A 14,854-nucleotide genomic window follows, 5' to 3' on the forward strand; every position below is an offset into this window, starting at 1 on the left:
AGCATCAGCCCCTGGGCCGAATGGAGTACCGTATAAGCTTTATAAGAACGCTCCAGATGTTCTACGCTATCTTTGGAGGCTCATGAGGATAGTGTGGCAGAAGGGAGTGATACCTAAGGCCTGGCGAAGGGCTGGAGGTGTGCTAATTCCCAAGGAGAAGGATGCAGCAGATATCAGTCAATTCAACCATGAAAATACAAACCCAGAACAGCAAATATCATGTATGAAGATTATCTTTAAATAAGTCAAACTACAGAGTGATACATCATATACAAATGCAATATGTAAGTACAATTTTCTTTTGAAACCATCATCTTCTCAGCCATGGTGCATTCGGCAAAACAGAGGTCCATTTAGCTGAAGCAAAAACACCTGTGTGAACATGTGGGGCCTGTTAATGTTTGCCAACATTGGCTATATTCTGTCGCTGCCAGTGCTGTTGGCTTAGCATTTCATGGACAAGCCTAGTTTAAAGTTGGAAGCACTTGTAGAAGTTTGATGTATTTTAACTTGAGCTAAAAATGGGCCATACTTCTTCAATACAGATTGAATACAGAATGGCGTACTGTATGCAAAACATTGAAAGGCCAGCATGTATTTCATGAAATATCTCTGGTGGTCTTTCGCTGTTATTGCTCTGTTTGTTTATCTGCACTGGTGAGGGAATTTTCCTTTAAGGGCACAATAAAGCCTAGCACACATGGGGCTGTAAACCCACACAAGAAGATGGTATAAACTTTAAAACACCCTTACATCAATTCTCCATATCAATCCGCTGAGTCCGACTAATTTTTATTCACTCTGACACTGGGTGACACGGTGATCCTTATGAAGTTAAGCTCGATGGACCTTTTCTTAGGGAAGCCAGGAAAGAAATCGTTGACCGTTTCAGCTGCATGGAAAAGACCTTTTGAAGTAGCTTCCAGCAGCCAGCGTCACAGAGCTTTTTATCAGGTCTAAAGCAGGTGTAATAAACTGGACCAGTGAGCGTGACCATCCCCCAAGCCTGGGAAGGAGTTCATCAACATGCACCCAATGCTGCTGCTGCTGCTCGCACTCTGTTTTAAGTTTTGGCATCTAGAAAAGCTTTGCATGCTGGAGGAATGGCATCGGGCTTGAGCTCAAACTACAGGACTGAGGCTTCAAGGGAGTTACCATGGTGATGGAGCAGGTGAAAAAGCAGGGAAGAAAATCGGTAGATAAACTGGATCACTACAAAACGTGGGACACTATTGAAGATAAAAGTATTATCGACAAGGATCTCATAAAAATGTGGGTTCAGAAATATTTTGTGTGTATGAAAGATGTATTGGCCAATTTACTCTGGCTAAAATGTTGTTATCTCAAAGCACCTAGGAAGCTTATGAAGGCCGTTCAGATTACATTTCCACAGATAATAAATAACCCCAGGTACTTTTATTTAAAGTCTAGATTATAAACTTAGTTTTGTAAACGCTCAAACACTGCACTATGCTCTTCCTCACCACCCGGTTACATAAAAAACATTTCAACTACTTCAATGACAGAACCAAGACCTGCTGGAGGAAATTGTTTTGACTTGAATGAATACTTTACTAATTTGTCTGACCAAGGTTTTCAGCAGTTACCCAAATAAAAGGAGCGAAATCCTGTTTGCAGCACATGATTTAAGGCCACAGCTGGAGGTGTTCAACCCTTCCTGAAGAAGCTAAGCCAATGAGGTGCTTTGCCATTGATTGATTTGTAGACACACTTTACCTTGAAAGTCTGAGTGTTATTTGCAGTTAAAAACACTTATTTCCACTTAGATGTTTAGCAATATACAAAACCAAAGCCTCTAACTCCATCAACATTTCGTGTAGTGTGTGTGTGTGTGTGTGTGTGTGTGTGTGTGCTCGCGCGTGTTTTTGATGCGTTTCCCTTTCGGTTAGAACACCTGACAGTGACTGGTTCCTATTTATTCTCAAACACTAATTGGCTGTAACACCCCTGTTTGCCTAAGCACCATTGTACTGTATATAGACACACATATACGCACTGACTTGGTCAGCAATTTGGTGCCACACCAGTTCAAGTTCTTTTGTTGTCCCTTTTAACTTAAATATACAGTATATTCTTTCTCATATAGGGAAGAATAATGAGTTCACTTATTTGCCCTGTTTTTCTGAAGTAACAAGATAATTATATTTGAACTCTGAGATAATATTCTTGTTTGCATGGTACCACATTGTGCTCGCATTCATTAACATTTCTAACTCCAGAGGGAGGACGGAGCCCTTTTTCCCTGTTGTTGCCATGGTGAAACATTTTATCTCGCTTCCACTGATGTTTTTATTTATTTATTCTTGAAGTTGATTGAACTAACTCTTCAGCTGTTCTGAAACGGAAACATTGTTGAATTTCTCACTACCCAGGGGTTAATCAAATCAATGTTCAGAGTTAGAATCAGATGATTTAATCAGATTGTTGAAACAGGCCCCTGGAGTTTGACATAAATCAAAGTGGGTTGGATGATACCACAAAGTCGTTTTTTGATCTGGCCAGAATCAAAGATGATGATCATACAACTTTTAATTTAAAAGCAGCTGTGATGAAAATACACCATTAATAGGACACATAGAATATATTTGTATTACATCAAATGATTTGTAAATCATTTATTTTCAACATTCTCAGTTATTTTATTCGTCACATCCATGAGAAGTAACTCCAAATACATTTTATGTTTAAACATTCGTCCACTTTTGCAAAACTATAAAGTGACCCATTTTGTTAAATATACTTTGTAATTATGTATAAAGGCTTTAGTAGTTAAGGCCTCAGACTGGAAGTCACTGCAGAGAGTGGTGAGAACAGCGGAGAAAACCATCGGGTCCCCGCTCCCCTCCATCCGGGACATTGGGCAGATGCGCTGCCTGACCAGAGCCCAACGCATCTCCTCTGACTCCACTCACCCTCACCACGGACTGTTCTCCATGCTGAACTCTGGCAGAAGGTTCCGCAGCATCCAAAGTAGGACATCTAGGTTCAGTGACAGTTTCTTCCCCCTCGCCATTAGACTGTTGAACACCCACGGTAAATAAACCATCTACCCCCACCCTCTTAGTATTTTAACCTTACTTCATGCCACTTTGCAATCAGTGGGTGACTTCCATACCTGGTTAGCATCAAGTGCAAGTAACGGCCACCAATTTGTTTTACTGTGATTTCCGTTCCAGCACTACAGAACATCCACCCTAAACTTTTTACTAGTTTCTGTCACTAATCACCTCCTAAGTGGACAAAACTGAATAATTCAGACTCAATAATGGGGTTCAGTTGACATTATGGGACACAGATACTAAGAGAAGTGAGGCATGGCCAAAGGCAACATTCAATAAACGCTAGACAGCAAAGTGCTGATTGGCTTAAAGCCCAGAAGAACGGTCCAGAAATACTCATTGGGTTACACCACTAAAGCAAAGTGAAATGGAAATATAACACATTAGCTAACCATATAATCATGTCATAATTACAATAACAAAGAGATAAAAGCCAGTACTAAGAAGATGCATTTCCAAGGTCTATGGTCGAAGATATAATTCATTCAGAAAGTGGGGGAAATATCAAAGTAGGTTGTTATTTATCTGAATGTACAAAGGCGTTAGAGTCAGCACTGGCCTTGGCCTAAGTCTTCTGGGGAAACCGTTTTCTCTCCCATGAATAATGCAATGCTAGTGGTTGGGAAATCACCAGTAATTTATGATAGGACGATAAACTTTAATTCTATTCTACCTGGCATTGGGCAGGCGTCACAAGTACCTCTAGATGGCGCACAGTATTATTTTTTTGATTTTATTATTTCATCTAAGATAAGGATACTCAAGTTCTGCATTGGAATGTTAAAGTCTCTAAAATAAAGAAATTGCCGTGTTTTCGTTCAATAGAAATGTGTTTTTGTTATGCAAAATTCTCAAATATCCTAAGGCTCAAGTGTCCTCAATGTGAAGATTTGTTGTATTTTATACTAAAGATCTTGGAACAAAATTGACTGCGATTTTAAAATGTCACCCCGCACTTTAAGAAATCAGTGAGCATTTCGGTGACATTTTATCCTCTAAACAATTAATCATTATTAAAAATAAATAAATAAACCAACTGTTTAATCTGCAATGCTAAACATGACTTGCAACACTACATTTTAAATTGAATTTGAATTGGTAATTTAATTGCAATTTTTTTAAGGATCAACCATGAAATTATACAAAAGCAGTCATCTTTTCACGGCTGCTGTTCTTGCTGCTTACCATGTTGCCTGTCATTTTATTTTTCTAGTAACTTAGGACAACAATACATGAAACAATATACAAACAAACATGCTTGGGACTCTTGATTCTAGTATTGCGAAATGTTCAGGATCTTTTTTTAAAGAATAACATTTTAAGTGATGATGTAAATAGTGTGAATAATGCAGTTAAAAGTTCTGCATTACAAGATACCACATAAATAATTTCCAAGGGCATTGAGGCACTTGTTTTTTAAGAGGCACTTGGACCTTGTATTAAAACTTCAACCCAGCCTTTTTGAAATGTAATACCCTCCAGTGTGAAAACTAATCTCACAGAGTCCGCCTGATACCCATTGTGATGATGGTGTTTGTTATTCTGTTTGATGGATGTTTATGGACGGAAAAGAAGAATCCTTGTCACTGCTTACAAATGAGTCATTAGGGTTCTTATATTTGCAATGCCATGGAACAATAGTACTGTATGTTAAACCTATTGTTAGAATTTCACGATAATTCCAAAATCCAGCCCTCGAATCCTTAATTAAGATTAAGATAGATGGTATTCAACATGCCCTTTGAATGCATTATTAAAACCTTGGCTGAAAATATGAAGGGATTACATATTCATACTCGGAGAGGGATAGCTCAACCGCTTCTTTTCTCCTGCCCGACTTGTTTATTTACGGGGGAAATCATCCAAAATACATGAGCTGAGCTAAATTAAGATTTATTAACAGGGACAGGGAATGTTGGACATCTTATTTCCACTGGCCGTAGCCCTAGAGATATTTCCCCAAAGATGTGTGTTCATCAACAGTTTGATTAAACCATCTTTAATGTCAGCCGACGTACTCTTTCCTTAACCAACAAACAACCCTGCTGGAATGAACTTCAAAACAACCTCCGTGCTGAGCCTGCCATTTTGAAGTCCAGCTATTATTTGAATCATCAGCCGACCACATGACCCATGAAGGGCTTCTTCACAACTGCACGGTTACATTGTAACCTGGGTTCTCTGAGCCAATGAACAATGGCTGCGTTCGAATCTCTATACTTCCCTGCCATTTAGTGTGGTAGGAACACATTTTGGATGTTCCAATACATGTGGTTGGATGCAGCATGCTGAAAAATACCAGCATGCCCTTCTACATCCGGTCAGATTTTAGTTTTGGGCGATTCTGACCCACAAGCCTTTGCGCACCGGATGTGACATCACATTGACGGAGCCTCGGTGTGAAAACAACCAGCAATGCGACAAATATATAAGCAGGAGGCAAGTTCAAGGTGTGATGTTTTGATGAAATACATTAGTAAAAAAAGTATGTTCCAAAGTTATGCCAGCCTACTGCATGCTGACTATACTTTTTATGATCTGTAGAATATAGGATATAAAGAGTATGCGATTTGTAAGGGAGGCAGATGCACTCTCCGGCTCTGTATTGAATAAGTAACAAAGAGGAGAGATAGTCTAGACTAGATAGAGCACAAGGGATGTAACATAAGGGCAATCGAGTCGTCTACTGACCTCGTCTTGGTAGATGAAGAACAGCATGATGGACAGGATCTCCAGGAAGAAGATGAGCAGGAGGAGAATGAAGAACTGTGGAGACACAAAGGGAAGAGAGAGAGAGAGAGAGTCATTTAACACACCGTTTATCTGTGAAAGAGGTAGGGCTGGCCCGAATTATTCTAATATCCGACTATTAGTTTGTTAAATTAGTATTTGGAGCTCAATTGAGTATTCGGAATATATATATTTTTTTCAAAAAACACTTTCAATTTTTTTTTTAAGTAGCTCAAACTGCAACAGCAAATAATAATAATAATTGATAGGTTTTATATAGCACTTTATTGCCTAGGCACTCAAAGACGCTTTACAGGGTTCCTGGTTCAATTTGTTCACACACAGTCATACCGGTGGTGGTAAACTACGAGAGTAGCCACAGCTGCCCTGGGGCAGACTGACAGAAGTGTGGCTGCCATTCAGCGCCAACGGCCCCTCCGACCACCACCTCAAACATACAGCAATCATACGCATTCACACAAGGCAAGGTGGGTGAAGTGTCTTGCCCAAGGACACAACAACCATGACACAGGTGGCCGGGCGGGGATCAAACCGCCAACCCTTGGATCGTTGGCCAACCCGCTTAACCACCTGAGCCACAGTCGCCCCACATATTTAGATACACAAGTTATACAAAAAGTGTAAAATACAAATTAGACGTTCATTTAACATATATTATCAAATTATTTGAGCTTTGGTCGCTGACCTTTCAATGGACACAAAAGACTATCAATATAGTCATGGATATTTGTATGGATTTATAAATCGCCGAAAAGATGCACGTTCCTTGATGAATTGATAAGCTCCTGTACGGGTTACAGTGGCGCAGAGGACAGCTGATTTGGAACGGAACAACAGCTGTTAGCTTCCACGGGGAAAAGTAAGGAAGTCCGACTTTATTACCGTTAGAACGTTATTAAAGCATCAACAGATTAAGCAGCTTGCTGTCTCGGCTCACACACTCGGTTTCAGTGAGTGCACTGGGATTATTAATGTTGGTTTTGATGGTGTGTTTTTTAGAACGAGTACTCGAATACTCGCTCGGAAAATCCAACGAATATTCGAAGCCTGTAAAATGGTATTCGTGCCAGCCCTAGAGAGAGGAAAATAAATGTCTAGGGGGATAACACACATCTGTCTGCGCAGGATGAATGACCTATAAATTGAAGAACATTTTTAAAAAGCAGCAGACAGACTGTGCAAGGGACTAAAAGGAAACATTTTGAAAAAGGAGACAGAAAAGTCTATAGAGTTTCTGTCTGCGAAGGAATAGAGTATTTGTTCATTATTCACACTATGAAATAAATCGTAACTGTGTATTCTATTTTTTTTGTTACTGTGATTATTATGTGTTTTTTCAAATGTATTGAATATGACATTATATTTTCTATACGGCGACCTTGAGTGTTCAGAAAGGCGCCAGCATACAATGTATATATTACTATTATTATAAGTTGAAGTAAAAATTCAAAAAGCAGCAGACACCACAGTAGATAGATTCTTTATTGTCATTGTACGTTATACATCGGAACTTTGTGTGTGAGGGACCCTATGGGAAAAGTTAGAAAAACGAAGACATAGTAATGTCCATAGAGCGTCAAAGGGAAAGGATTTGGTGAACTAGGAACCATCAAAACGCTGTAGATTGTTCAGCCTTCGATATTTCTCAGTGACAGGTCAAGAGAGAAGAGAGCAGAGAGCGAGTTCGAGGTGGGACAATCATAGCAAGTGGGACAGACTGATAGAGGTGATGTACAGTTTCCCTCTATCCACGTTTGAATTTATTAAAGGAGCCACATTTTATTCCTCACCAGTCCCCAAACCCTACCCTGCTCTGTATGGCGGCCCGAATGAGCTGCTTGATGGGTGATGCATCTTCTTCCCGTGGGCCCATGTGAGCGTTTAAAATGGTTACGAGCTCATCCATCAAGCGCTCGGCTAGGACATAACTTAGTGGCTCACATGTGGGAGTGACTGTCTGATCCCGGGGAGGGACATATTTTAAAAGCAAACGATACAGCGTCGCAAAAGGGTCACTAGAAGGATCTCGAAGAAAATGGCATTGGACTTTCAATTGATGTCTGGAGACGAATATAACTAAACGCTGTGCAGCATTTTGAAGAACAATACTCCATAATTTTGTTTTAAAGGTCACCTATTATGCAAATTGCACTTTTTTAAATTTCACCATTAAAATGGGTGCCTGGTGTGTCTAGAGACTCCCAAAATACGAGAAAAAAATCCCCCTCTCTTTTTCTTCACCTCCACCTTTCTCAAAACCTGTGTTAAAAAAGGTTCAGAATTCAGAGGAGTCTGATTCATTTTAAGGGGGCATTTCCCCTTTTTATAATGACAAGAGTGTTGACACAAACCTTAGATGGTGACCATGGTAAACGTTATTCCTACTAAACATTACTATGTTAAAATTATGGTTGTGAGCATGTTAGCATGCCGACATTAGCAAGTAGCTCTACTGTAAGCCCTGCTGTTCCTATAGTACAGAGCTGCCATTATGGCTGTGTTGCTGAGAGACTGAGGCAGAGAAGGCAAAAGGGACTGTCCCAGAGGGCTGACACGGATTCCAAAAGGACAGTTGTTGTTTTTCAAAGACACCATGGCTTCACGCCCTTTGTGTAGTCCAGGTGTTACCTGACAGCGGACGTGAGCGCTGCTAGTTCACAAGACTGGCAGCGAGCATGGCTGTCAGTTGCCCCTGCAGTCTTTTTGGCAGGACCTGCATGAATAAATCACTAAGAACGGCAAAAAGTGGAAGGTGAGAAGCAACTATGTAACAGAATATAGCCCATGGTGTGTTCAACTCACTGATGCTCTTTTCAAGAAGTACTCTCAAACCGCCTGAAATGAATTCCTATTGTTCTGTCAGCCTTTATTGCCTGAACTTGCTGTGTGCTGTGATTCCCAATTCCAGGTTACTCCAGTCTAAAAGGATCTTCAGGTATTTTAGACGTAAAAAATATTCTCTACAGAGGCTTCAAATATTCTAGCTTTTCAGGCTGATGAAATCCTTTAACGAGCCAGTAGATAATGTCAAAATACAATTCAGTCAGGTGAAGAAACTAACTCTGAATATTTCACATTTTCACACCACACAAGGTTCCCTAGACAGTCAGACTGACTATTTTTTATTATGCACCATGGGCTCTGGACCATAAAATAATATGTTTTAAATAATACAGAATACATACTGTATTCTGTATTATAGAAGGAAGAAGCCAACAGAGTCAGAAGTCAAGTCTGAAATATGTCTTTAAACATTTATTTTATGTGATTATATCTTGACCTGCTATCGATTCTTGAGGAAAGATATTTTCTGGTTACAGTTATGAGAGAGTGAGGGGTCAACTGTGCAACTACACTGTTAGAAATTAAGATTCAGCGTCTGAATAATTTTGCCACTAGCAATGAAAATCTTTTAGATTATGTCGTTACTAAGAGTTTTATTGATCGCTTCTAGGCTCTGAAAAATGATCACATAGGTGAATTATTATGGAAATGTGCATGTACTTGCATATCTCTGTTTACCTTCTCAAAACAGCTTGTTGTATGTGCATCTGACACTGGTTTCGATCACGCATTTTTCTAGCCCTGAAAAAACTGTCAATGCAAACAACACGTCGCTAAGCTCTGCATCCAGCAGAACAGTAGCCTTTACTCAAATCCATGTTTCCATACACTTGACAAATGAAATATCCAGAATTCCCTATTCTTATTGCTCTTGCTAGTTAACCACCAACTCCTGAAAACATATCTTAAAAGAGTTTGGCTGGAAGATGTTTGTATTTCTTCACTAGCTAGTTGGCAACTGTGTTGCTAATGTTGTATATTTGTTGTTTGGTGCAGTGCAGGGAGTCTGCAGTGGGTTCATCAGAACATTAGTGAGCCATTTGATTCAAAGTCGCAATACAGAAATGCAATTCTTTGCTCTGCGACTTCTGGATATTTTGTTGGTCTATCTCTGATGGTTTATGAGCACATCAGTTAGACTTCAATCGTTTAGCAAATTCACAGTTTTGACAAAAAGAGAAAACAAATAAATGGACCTTAAAGTATTTTCTATCATTGCCCCCCTCTGTTTCTCAGATAGCTTTTTGCTCTACTGGGTCCTTGAGTTTTTCTTCGAGACCATGAAATCAGAGCACAGAGCAAAGGGACATCGTTAAGAATGAGAAATTGATGCTCACCAGGACTGGGAAAACAAACACAGCTGTCCCCCGTGGCCCTCTGAATATGTCCCCATTACTTTGCTCTTAATAAGAAATGTAACTTTATACCACAGGCAACAGCCAGACTCAAAGGGATCGTTGGCTGGCATAGACTGCTTTTTTTATATACTACGAGAAAGCTATTTAATTAGATTGAGGGGCTTCAAAATGCAGAATTGAATCGGTAACTAACTATTATCAAATGGGTTGCAAGGATGTAAAAGATGAAAATCCATTTTTGAAAAGAAATATACATAAATTTGGGGTTGATAGAAGTAAAAATATAGGCTCTTTAAAAATTCAGAAGTCAACATTGTATACCTTATATACTTATATTTAGGTTAATTTATCACAACTTTTGTTGGGAAATTAGACCAATGCATTATGTTATTTAGACATATCTGATGAACTAGTTACATTTAATTTTTGATTATTTCATGACAATGATGATACTTTTTTATATATTGTTATCCCCCAAAATTTGGTAAAAAAATATTCTCGATTCAATGATGATAAAACCAATAACAGTGCAGAGGAATCGTGGGGCTGTTCCTTCCGTTATGAAAATATTTCAATGTACAGATGAAACTTCGTATTCATGTTCATGCTAATAATAATAATAATAATAATAATAATAATAATAATAATAATAATAACAACAACAACAACAACAACAACAACAACAATATAATCATCAACTGGTTTAAAAATGTCATAGTAGAAAATGTTGCATTGAGATGTAAACTTCTCAAAAGGCTTTGACTAGCAAAACTGTGATGACATCCTTGCCGATGCTGGTGAAAGGAAAATCTGGCAGTGTAAAGACTACTAGATCAGTGCTTCAGTTTTAATTGGTGGCAGTTTGTGTTGAAAGTAAGGTTTGCATGGAAAAGATGGAGGTGGATACAGTACATCTCTGCCTTTTGAAGTGTGGGTTGTTTTGTGCCGGTGTGTCTCTCTGTGATAAACTATTATAAACACAGACTCAGATCCCATTACAAAAGGACCAAAGCAGACCCGATATGTTTTCACTGGATTGTCATTATTCAAACTGAAATACGTTATTCTGTTTGGAGCAGCGGCTCCGAGCAGCCTGATGACAGGGGAGATTTATACGAGATCAAAATGAAATGAAACGGCATCGGGCTACAAACAGGTTTTTCTATGGAGCAAAAAGGATTAGAGCGTACAAAAATGTTGTCAAATAAAATTCTTTGGATTTTTTCAATTTATCCCAAGGTACTGTGGTATAGCCTTTTCCACCACAGCCAAAGCATCATTTTACTTAAGTATTAGTTTTAAGTACACTTAAATAATTGTATGAAGTAAAACCTAGAATTCCACAATCTTATAATGATATACTTTACCTTATTGATATACAAATCAATGCTTAGATAGCAGCATTTTAGCAGGCTGAGATTGAGCTGGTTTTAATAGGACATGTTGACATTTATTGGATAGTAGGAAAGCTGAGAGGCAGATAGGAAAAAAAGGTCTTAGACTAGAATCGACCCAGTGACTTTGAAATGAAATGGCATGCACACTTGGTAACTTCTCGGCTACTGAGACACTCTACACTTGATAGAGTTTGTCCCAACCTAGAGGTAAGACTCTGGACCCCCTGAATTGTCACAAGACTTATCTTGGGGGTCAGTAGATGAAACAAGTTTTGTGTCACAAATTTATATTACTTTAACTTTTTAATTTTCTCTCATCCGTAATGTATTTGTAAAATATTGGATCACTTAACTTCTTTAAGTTCTAAAGCTGAAGTTGAGGGATATATCAGTCTTTGGTAAAACTACTAACAACTAATAGATATGTTAGAAGGAGCCCCAATCACACAATGCTTTTAAATAAGGGGTCACAAGCCGAAAAGGTTGTGGACCAGTGGTTTACACTGTTATACTGTAAGATTACCATGTAATTGTTATTGTAAACCTGAAACCTGGAAAGTAACGAGTAGCTACAGCTGCTGTCAAAAGAATATACACAAAGATTTGCCTTGTAGTGGCATTTCGGGATAGGACTTTAGTAAATGTTCTTTCTACCTCTGTGTACTGTAAAGTATATCACACTTGCCAACACACTGTATGTTGTAGTGAGGCCGCTCTCATCTGTGAAACCCTTTCCCTGATCATGTAGTGACAGGCAGAGAAATAGCAAGAAAGATTCATATTTGGCCTCAAGACCTCTCATTTCTCTTTACCAGATAACTACTAGAGTTTGAAGCGGGGAGCGCTACACAGTAATTTTTCTTGCTTCACTTGCAAACCTATGGGATACAGATATTCCTGACATGTTTAATGGAGTATATGATCGTGTCAGTGTATTACAAGAGAGAGAGAGGGGGGAGAGAGAGAGATAGCTGAGGAAAGTGGTGCTTTAAGACCTCAATATAGTAGTCACGTTTGGCCGGCGTCCTGCAGGTTTTTGCTCCATTACAGGTTTTTGTACCATGCGCGTTAATGAGCCCCAGCTGGTCTCTATCTGTCTGATGCCTTCAGGCGTGAAAGGAAACCTGCAAGACGCCAAGTTCTCGAGGAGCAGAACATGGCTCCTCAGGGTTAAGCGTTATTTTGAAGTATTTTGATGTTTGCAACTTGTTTTTATTGGAGCAGGAGTAGGTTATATCACAGAAAACAGTGTTGCAGTTAGTCACTAGAGACTGAGAGCTGGGATTTAGGTTGTAATATACAGTATTTTCTCTATTTTAAAGTGACTACGAGAGACCTTTCAGATTTTGATGATTCTGGCATCCCCTTTGGATCAAACCAGTAGTGTTTTTACGACGCCAGAACCTGCTGTCCTAAAGTTCTAAGCCAGTGCGTGCCAGCAGTGCGTGCATTTGTTTAGGAAGCAGGTGAAAGAGAAACAGCAGGATGCATCGCGATGAGGTAATGTATTAATATGTGACACTTTCATATTAATAATGGTATTAAGACGATGGTGAAGCAAAGTACATTCTGATTTATTACCACTTTGGAAACACAGGCTGTTCTGGTCTGCCTGCCGTAAATCACTTTGTCTGATTTTGAAAGAAATTGGACCTGAGCAAAGGCATTGATTATACCTACATAAAAATAGCGTCCTTTTCACTGATGTTCTCGTTTGCTGTTAAAAGTCTTTCATGATCATCAAAAGAAAAATGGGACTGTTTAACAAACATTTTAAAGTTCCTTGTAGTCACTTTAAGTATACTTTAATATATCTGAAGAACATTTTCGTCAAACAGCCGCAACTGTGTAAATATAGATTGCATGCATGATGAACAGGTATAAAATACACTGCAGAAGCCCACTTGTTAATTTTCTATGTGTGGTTCAGCTCCCATTATCCCTGTTAGGCAGAGATTGATTCCTTGGCAGGGTTTCAGGAGGAGAACTCCAGACACACGGATTGATTCCTTCATGTCCACCCATGCTGTGATTTCCACACGGTGTTAAAGCTACAGTGTTCCTTCATGTGTTGACAGACCAGTGAAGCAGCCTATCAGACACACAGGCCTTCAGTGCCTCCAAAAATCAATACTGTCCCTCTTGGGCTGTTGCCGCCTTGAGCGTGTATGCAGCAGGGTAGCCTCTGAGGCGATATAGTTGTGTGCTCTTTTTATGTGGTGGTTCTAATAATTTTTTCAGGCTCTATATCTCAGAGGTGTAGAACACCATTCAGTGTAAACAATCGGCTTCCATTTTCACCACACATCGCCTCACCTTTCTAACTAGATTGTGGGAAGATTAGGACCCACCATCTCCTCTGTGCCCCTTTGATTTGCAATAGCATTGACTGTTCAAACTCAGCAGGGTGAAACATGACTAGTCACACATTACCCTGATGGAAATTGAATTTCTACAGAAAATCAGTGTCCCCGGATGGCTCTTATCTTAAACTCAAAAGGACAGGGAATTGGATTTTAGTCCAAGATCCAATGTAACCTCTTTTATATAAAGTCCATGGTCATGACCAATGTGATGCACTGACATGATAAAGATACTCACTTATATATATTTTTTTTAAATCGAAATCGAAGTATTTCTAGATTATAGGTTTATTTAGCTGAAAGAAGAGAATCATAATTACAGTTAAAAGACTACATTTTTTATTACCTCATGCTTCTGAGTGAAGATGGATTTGGGGAGGAATTTAAAATGTTTTATTTTGAAATATACTTTTATCTCTTGGTGACAGTTACATTTCTGTCCATCTTCAGGGACTTAGCATAAACACTGGAAACGGGCTGAAACAGTTTGCTTGGCTGAGGGTGCGAAGGTCACTACATCTACCTGCTAGAACCTCTAAAAGTCCCTATGTTAGATGTATTTCGGTTTAATATGTACAAAAATCGAAGTGTCAGAACCAAAAGTTGTGGTTTTACAGGGGGGTTACGTGCTGGATGACTGCTCTGCCTGGTGCAGTGGCTTCCTGTGGTCTCCGCTGGTTGCCTGACAACCTCACAGTGATGGCAGAACTCAGTTTCTGTTGCCATGGTGAAGAAGCCAACTAAAGCCACACATCCAGAGTTTCTGGAAATTAAAAATACTTTTTGTCGTCATTGAAAACAACATATTGTACCAAAGTTGCTGAGTTTAAGTTCTGAACCTAAGGTGATTTAAAAAGCTGAAGATTTGATCAGCTTACTATGCTATCACTATGCTATCAGTAGATTTGAGCTTTCGATCTATTAGGTCTGCTGCTATCAGAGATCGAAAGCTAAACCAGACCAGTGCAAATTGGGAATCATATCTAGCTTTTCTCCGAAAGCTGGCAGGCTTGAACCTTGTTTAACTTTTTATAAATGAAACAGATATTTTGGAATGCAGT

The 14,854-nt window shown here is 39.2% G+C and overlaps 1 protein-coding gene across 2 annotated transcripts in view; it reads right to left on the reverse strand.

The window, feature by feature from the left end:
• The window catches only part of tspan4a (tetraspanin 4a), a gene marked incomplete at its 5' end in the record, with an annotated part of 119,093 nt that overhangs the window by 30,150 nt on the left and 74,089 nt on the right, over positions 1-14,854 (reverse strand). For both annotated transcript variants that reach the window (XM_080041679.1, XM_080041678.1), the window contains one exon: positions 5,772-5,846. In XM_080041679.1, the coding sequence (XP_079897805.1) occupies positions 5,772-5,846 (75 nt within the window). The remainder of the gene's footprint in view (positions 1-5,771; positions 5,847-14,854) is intronic.

This window comes from Ammodytes marinus (assembly GCF_949987685.1).
Source record: "Ammodytes marinus genome assembly, chromosome: 1".
Classification (NCBI taxonomy): domain Eukaryota; kingdom Metazoa; phylum Chordata; class Actinopteri; order Uranoscopiformes; family Ammodytidae; genus Ammodytes; species Ammodytes marinus.